The 7,287-nt window shown below is 49.1% G+C and overlaps 2 protein-coding genes across 2 annotated transcripts; both read left to right on the plus strand.

The window, feature by feature from the left end:
• The first annotated feature begins 2,989 nt into the window (after positions 1-2,989).
• On the plus strand, positions 2,990-4,333 carry ASPZODRAFT_137154 (hypothetical protein). Its single transcript, XM_022724228.1, has one exon. The coding sequence runs from the start codon at positions 3,013-3,015 to the stop codon at positions 4,177-4,179; it is 1,167 nt and encodes a 388-aa protein (XP_022577025.1). The 5' UTR covers positions 2,990-3,012; the 3' UTR covers positions 4,180-4,333.
• A 1,495-nt stretch (positions 4,334-5,828) lies between these two features.
• ASPZODRAFT_137155 (hypothetical protein) lies at positions 5,829-7,287 on the plus strand. The gene has a single exon (XM_022724229.1). The coding sequence runs from the start codon at positions 5,860-5,862 to the stop codon at positions 7,192-7,194; it is 1,335 nt and encodes a 444-aa protein (XP_022577026.1). The 5' UTR covers positions 5,829-5,859; the 3' UTR covers positions 7,195-7,287.

The raw sequence follows: 7,287 nt of genomic DNA on the forward strand, positions 1-7,287 counted from the left end.
ATATTGGTGGCAACCACATCCATGATGGTTAAATGTCGTCGATATCTCGGGGGCTTCGAGGGCCTGAGGCACTCGTTCGATGTGGACCTAACACTGAGTCCATGGCTAAGCACGCTGTAGAGTATATTTGCTGCTATTAGTTAATTATAGTGAGACAGTCAGAATGACACTCTCTACATTGATAGTCCAGTATTAAAATCGAGGTATGCTTATATATTCAACTACTACTAAGCACCGAGGCCTTTCCCCTCATTAAAGTATTCATGCAGTATCGATAACCTGAAGTCAAGGGGTCTCTCTTCGATGTAAATTCTCCTAGGCCTCTGCTTCGTATCTCATGACTACACCTATTTTCCTACGGCTTGCGTATATAGCTCGATAGACTGCATAGCTTTTAGCTCATCACCTGAACGAACCCGAAGGACAAACCTTGGAATATGACCTGCAGTCAACTCCTCTTCAATGCGAATGCCGAGAATATGGAGTGATTATTGGCACCGAGTACACTCCAGCAGGCGCCGCAATAGCGAGGTGTTTTACTACAACAGCCAATCGAGGTGCAAAAGATCCTCGAATATCAGGAAAACCTACTATTCCACATGGAAGGTTTTGTCCTATAAGGTACTTCATGAATTATAGAAGAGAGGAAAACAACCTAGATAAACAGATAACATACGAATAGGCAGAACGCCAGAATGACAGCCTAGTCGCTTTCTAGGCAGGTATCATCACTAATAACGAAGCTATATCTTCCCATGTTTTTACTGCTATTCTACTGGTAAGTGTTGACAAAGATAATGGCTGGATGGAGGAGGCAAAGGAAAAGTGGTGACCAGAGCCCCATACGAGCATTAATAGTAAGTGAGAGAGGGTAAGGAAGAAAATAGTGTTGCCAGGCAAGGAGTGCTGTCCGGAGAACAGAATAGAAAGTAAGAAATTCCAAAAGATATGGCCTCTATCAGCCAAATATCATTATTGGGACATAAGAACAACATTTGACATAGCAAATCTAGGCAATTTCTTGTAAGACTTCGAGACAGAGGAAAGGTCAGCACCAACCGACTCAACCCACCCGACATGCTGCAGAAGTGCTTCCATGGATCCTATTCCACCTCCTTGGCAACACGACCGGTCGAGCCTTCAAAATCCCGAGATGCCAGTCAAATCCCGGATCACCCGCTCGACCTTTGGTAAATCGTCAGAATGGTCCTCGGAGAGAGGCAGTTGGACCATTGGTGTCTTGTCTGAGGCGGTAGTCTTCTGCGCGTCCTCATAGTCACCGGCAGTCAAACCCCGAGCTCAACAATGATATGAACTGGACGTTCACAGGGCGACGGTTACCGTCTTTCTGGTAGATTGTTATTGGAGCCACTATCTTCAAGGCTTTCGCGGGAATGGACGCCGGACTGGTCCCCCCTGACCGCTGGCCAAGGGCTATGAGAGCTGCACGATCGTTGTCATTGATGTAAATTTAGTGATGCCGGATGTTCTTTCTCACCCTCACTAGGGTGAACGGCATGGTAGGTGACGAGAGGCCAACAGCCACCCCTCAAAGATCGTCATGTGGTTGCTTCAGATCAATGGATGGACGAAAGACCTTCCACTTCTCCTTATTCAATCGTTTGGGCGGAGACCAGGACCTAACCGGAAGTATTAGAATTAGCCAAATACATGCCCTGATTTGAAGAAGCAGGAATTACGTAGGTCACAATCTGTCCCCTTGTTGTGGAGGATAGAAGAAGAAGTAGTGGTATTTATGCCTATGCCGCCTTCATTTACTACGTCTACTATGACAGTGGAGTTGAACTCTAGAAATCGAGCATCCCAGTTAACGTATATACATCTTGAACGCTAGGCTGAGCTGGGGGGCAGTGTATGGAACAACAGTCGACAAAGCAAATATATAATAAGAGGGAGCATCGGTCTATGGTGGGTGCTAATTCTTAGCCCTCTCTGGTAATAGCATGGGTGCATACCAACTCTGCGCCGTGCGGACTTCACCACTTTTATCGTTTATCTTGCTAAACAGCTTTTCTTGGCTAGCCTAGACGAACCCAGGTCGTCGAGCCGCATAAATCCCTCTTGGTTGCTCGACACTGCCCGAGGAGGTCTGTCCGTATCATAAAGTCAGCAGCCACACCTGCCGAGCCGGAGTCCAAAACCAGTCTCTCAAAGCTAGTATAGGTGATCTTCCTCTCCGAGAGGTGCTTGAAGAGCCAATCTCAGAGCCTACGGTGATGTCTAAATAGTAGGAGGGCGTGGGTTGGTGTCTGTAAAGGTACGCCAGTGAGTCCACTGCCTTGATACAGTGAATTCAGGAAATGAATGTTTGAGTGAAATACAGTTAGACGGAGTCGCAGGAAACGATAGACTGCCATGAGTACATTTACAAACTGGCGAAAGTACACCTTCCAGAGCTGTCAGGGCCTCGACAACTACATTGGATAGAGCGAAGGATGCGGAAAGTTGCTTATCGTATTAAAATAGAGAATCTTTTGGAACAGAATTCAGTCTCTACCAGTCAGGTTTGGCTTTGCAGAATGGGACGAAACGTATTTCATCTTGCGGGTACGTAGTGTTTGTTGTAGAAGTAAGCAGGATAGGAAGAGCATCAGGACGATCTGTTTACCAAGCCCTTGGGAGAAATGGTCAGTGGTACAGATCAGAGAGAACAGGAATGATTGAGGTTTTACGCTCGCGTGGCGCAGATATACGCCAATTTAGACACAGACTCGACAAGTCCTGATTTTCGTCGCCAAATTTCTCTACTTTGTAAATTGTACTCTGTACTCTGTATTGTTGACTCTGGGCCTGCCTGTGGGTCAACCCAGGAGTCGATCCAATTACCTTAAGGTTTCTAAGGGTTCATCCTCGTCAATTATGGCGATAATAGCCGACAAGGTCAAATAGGGGGGGCTGGAGCAGTATTCTCTTTAGATACCTGAGAAGTTGCAATAATAATATCGCATACTTTCGTCCTGATCAGCTGTTCCGATAATCAGAATCCTGACCATGTCTCTCTCTCTGGCCCTTGTGGCAGGCCTCCTGCTGGGCCAAGCCTCGGCCGGTTCCTCCTCTGCCGTGGCCAGCAGCAGTTACATTTACGTTCCTTCTACTACTGTCACTTGCTTTTCGGAGCTGGGCTTAACGTCGGTCGCTTCCATCCCCACGACGAGCATCACTCGCACGATCCACGATACGAACCCTGTGGTGGTATACACGACTGTCCAGGACACAGTCACAGTGACTCCTGACACGACGACAGTGACGTTGACTGACTATGAGACGGACACTATCACTTCCACCGCTCTGACGGCCACAGACACCTTCTCGACGACCTCTACCGAGTATGCCACGACGACTGTTACCATCACCCCGACGCTCGTTACATTCACGGAGACGACCGTCATTGAGACCAGTGTCACCAGCACCGCCACCATCCCTACTCCGGCCGGCTTCACGCCCATCGTCGACACAGTGACCGCGACAGGAGCAGCCAACAAGCGCTCTCTTGAGCAGGAGGAGGACACATGCGGCGGCCAGTGGGTGGACGACTACCAGTATGCCACAGCAGTGGAATGTGTGGCAAAGGTCACCGTTCATACCACCACCACCTCGACCATCACTGCTACACCTGCCACCTCCACGGCTGCCACGCCTACCGCGACTGCTACAGACACTGCGACAATCACCAGCACCTCCACGGTGGTGCCTGGGGATGTGTCGACGACGCTGAGCTACGGCACCACCTCAACCCTCACGGAGACCAGCACCGCAGCGACCCCGATCACCACGCTGATCGTCACGTCCACCATCACGACGGGTGTGACCACTACTAGCTTCTACGCCGCCTGCGCGACGAACAACATCGCCGGCGCGCCGCTCTCCTCTGACTTTGGCTCCCTAGCAGGCCTATACATTTACCAGGTGCAGTATTCTGGCATTGAGGATGCTTCGATCAAAGTGACTTCCGGCTCGACAGCGTACGACTGTTGCGTGACCTGTATCGAGAACTCCCTCTGCGCCTTGTCCTTATTCGACGACGGCTATTGCTTCAATATCGACACCACCACTGCCTACTGCTCCGAGTCGGCAGATTATGCCAAGATTCTTCTAACCACCAGTGCGGAAGACTACGCGGTTTCAAACGGCAACTGTGGCCATGCCATCTATGAATAATTGTAGAATACAAAGTAGAGCAGCAACTTATCAATGTAGACAATACAAGCATCTAATCCTGATCCTCGAACGGACAGTTTGGGAGGACATGAATGTAACAACGCGTCACACCCGTAGGCCCATAGACGAGCACCATTGAAGAAGTCAAGGCACACCGTGCAGGCGTATAGCTATCGCTTCCTGGTGGCTCGCTCGAGTAATGCATACTCGTTATTTCCTTGCACATAGAGTAGATACTGGATTTAACCATGGGTCATACATGTCAGATCGGCTAATCTAATGAAGAACAATCTTCATCTAACATCGTCCATTTCCGGAGATCCGGGGTTCGGAAATTCTCCGAAATGACCTGCATGCACTGCTTTATCATATTTATGTAGCTAGCTAGATGACGATGAGATCCTCCTCTACAGCAAAAACATATAATCCCTACCATCTTAGATTCCTTCGTAGGGTTTCCCACATCTTTGCAAAGCAGACGAATACTTTATATCAACTGCACCTAATCTTCCATGTATCCCTGCTAAAATCCTTCATCAGAAAGGCCATGACCCGGATACGAAATCCCAACCTCTATTTGGTTAAACGGGGATGTTTCCTCTTACAAAATTCTTGGAACCCTATTGAGAATTTGAAGCATGCTCAAGAGGCCTTGACCAAGTTTAAAGCCAAGAATGCAATGCCCCCGCTATAAAGGACGAGACGATGGGGCTCCTTCTGTAGGGGTTTCCTTGTTTACTCGCCGACGGATAGTTTACAACTCGAGGACAACGCTGTGTGACCCTTTCTTCCTTCTATTCCAATGGGTCCTAAAGGCGTAATGAGACATCTTGAAGCAACAGAAAGCAGGAATATATTGATGACCACTAAGATTAAGGAGAAAAGCTATCTCATGCGAACGATACATTCCGGTCGAGCCCTACCATAGATTTTGGAGAGACGGGTAAGTACCCTGCCACAATCACGGATTACAATACCAAATCTGAGGTAGTCTACGACCACAGCTGGCAGCCTACAGCCTGACCACAAACAGAGTCACCAAACTTATATTCTAGGGATCAAACAAATTGGGTTGAGATCACTGTCCAACGAGTATTGACCCCCTAGATGATTCTTTCATCTGGATCTTCGACGACATTCCGACAGTCCCCGCGGAATCATCCACGACTGGGATGCCATGGCTGTGTGGCGTACAGGATAAAAAAAAAACACAAAACATGCCTCTTTGCATAAATGTATGTTAAGCTCGGTTGGAATACTATTTCGCTCGAAATCCTTGGGCCATTTACGCAGGTCCGGGCCTATTCAATATCAGGCCGATCTACGTGGATGTAGAAAACTCGAGACTGAGATCTAAGCTGCTGATATAGCAGGAATACGCTTTGCACATTATATTTCTGGGTGCCATGAACTTCAATGCCAAGCAGCTTATTTAAAATTCAACAATTACTTACTCGAGTTTATAGACTGGATCTGAGTCAGCTGACACTATAGGTAATCTCATCATTATTACAGGCATACCCCCCCCTTGCTGTCATGCACTTAGAGTTAGACAGATTCTAGGGATGAAGAATGCGCAAGGAAGAATTTCAAGAGGAACATGTGGAATATATCTAGAGCATTGTCTTGGTACTACATCATCCAAAATTTGAATGTCCTGCTGGGTTGTATCGTTTCACCATGTGGCTGTCTACACCTCTCTTCTTTACCTGGATGCTTCTTGCTCATGCCCAGGTCCCGTCTCAGCCTTGCACTCCCTATAAACCGTGTTCTGCGAGTCAATACTGTCAAGTGGAGACAGATATCAGTGGTGGAACGTATTGGACAGGCTTATGCCAGCCCAGGGTACAAGTGGGCGATGCCTGCCCTGCTGGTGAGCTCAGCCAGTGCTTCGGCGAGACAAACTGCAACCCCTGTCCGGATGGAGCGCAGTGCACCGCGGGACTGTGTCGCTTCATCAACGTCGCCCAACACACGGCTTGCCAATCAGATTCGGACTGCGAGAATGACCAATTCTGCCATGTGGTCACGGACGCCCAGGGCGGCCTGTTATACTCGACTTGCGATGCTAAAGTGCAGGTGGGCGACGCCTGCCAGGCAGACGTGGGCAACCAATGTCCCGACGGGGCCCAGTGCACTCGCGGCCTGTGCCGGTATATCGATGTGCAGCAACACACAGAATGCGATGAGGATTCGGACTGTGGGGATGGCAGATCCTGTCAGGAAGTCATGGCGCAAGATGATGACGAACTTTTGTATTCGATCTGTCAAGCCCCCGGTGAGCAGGGCCAGGCATGCAACGCCGCGTACAGCGATCCATGCCAAGGCCATCTAGCCTGCCTCGATGGTAAATGCATGAGTGAAGGCTACTCCGGAGACTTCTGTGATCTGGACAAAGGCTTTGGCTGTACCGAAGGCACGATTTGCGAGAGATACCAGTGTCGTTCAGATGGAACCGACGGAGGGAGGTGTCCCAGCCCCGGCGATTGCAGCAGTGTCGCCTGGTGTGATTCGGACTACGTCTGCCAGGTCAAGAAGCCTCTCCGCGAAGCATGCTCGTCTTTTTACGAATGCGAGTCAAACCTTTGCTGGGAGAATGCTTGTGCTCCCAATGCGGCGACACCTTGCTATACGGACGCCGATTGCTCTTCGTTTATCATCAACAGGGAACCAGCCAAGTGTCAGATCAACCGCGGCGAGGCAGACAGTATGTTTCCGAAAGTGTGTGGAGCACCCATCACCTCCGGGTATGGGCAGGTGTGCAAGAAAACTGCAGACTGCGTGACGGATGGTTATGCATGCTATCAAGGAGCTTGTATGAGTCGCTATTCGGTCGAAGGAAAGACCTGCAAGGCGGACGCAGAGTGTGGCGGATGGGAACGGAAAGCAAACAGCGCCAATTTCTATTATATCAAGTTCGGGTTCACCTGTACCGGTGGTCAGTGTAAATGGTTCAACAAGAATGATGGCTGCGTCAATTTTCTCGACAAGATCACCCAGAACTGTTATGATTGATCGAAAAGACGGCAAAGACAGGCAGAAGACGAAGCTAGAATAGTCTCTTAGTACTACAGGATATTGCTATTATTCGTATCAATGTTTGTCAAT

Source organism: Penicilliopsis zonata (genome assembly GCF_001890105.1).
Source record: "Penicilliopsis zonata CBS 506.65 unplaced genomic scaffold ASPZOscaffold_27, whole genome shotgun sequence".
Lineage (NCBI taxonomy): Eukaryota > Fungi > Ascomycota > Eurotiomycetes > Eurotiales > Aspergillaceae > Penicilliopsis > Penicilliopsis zonata.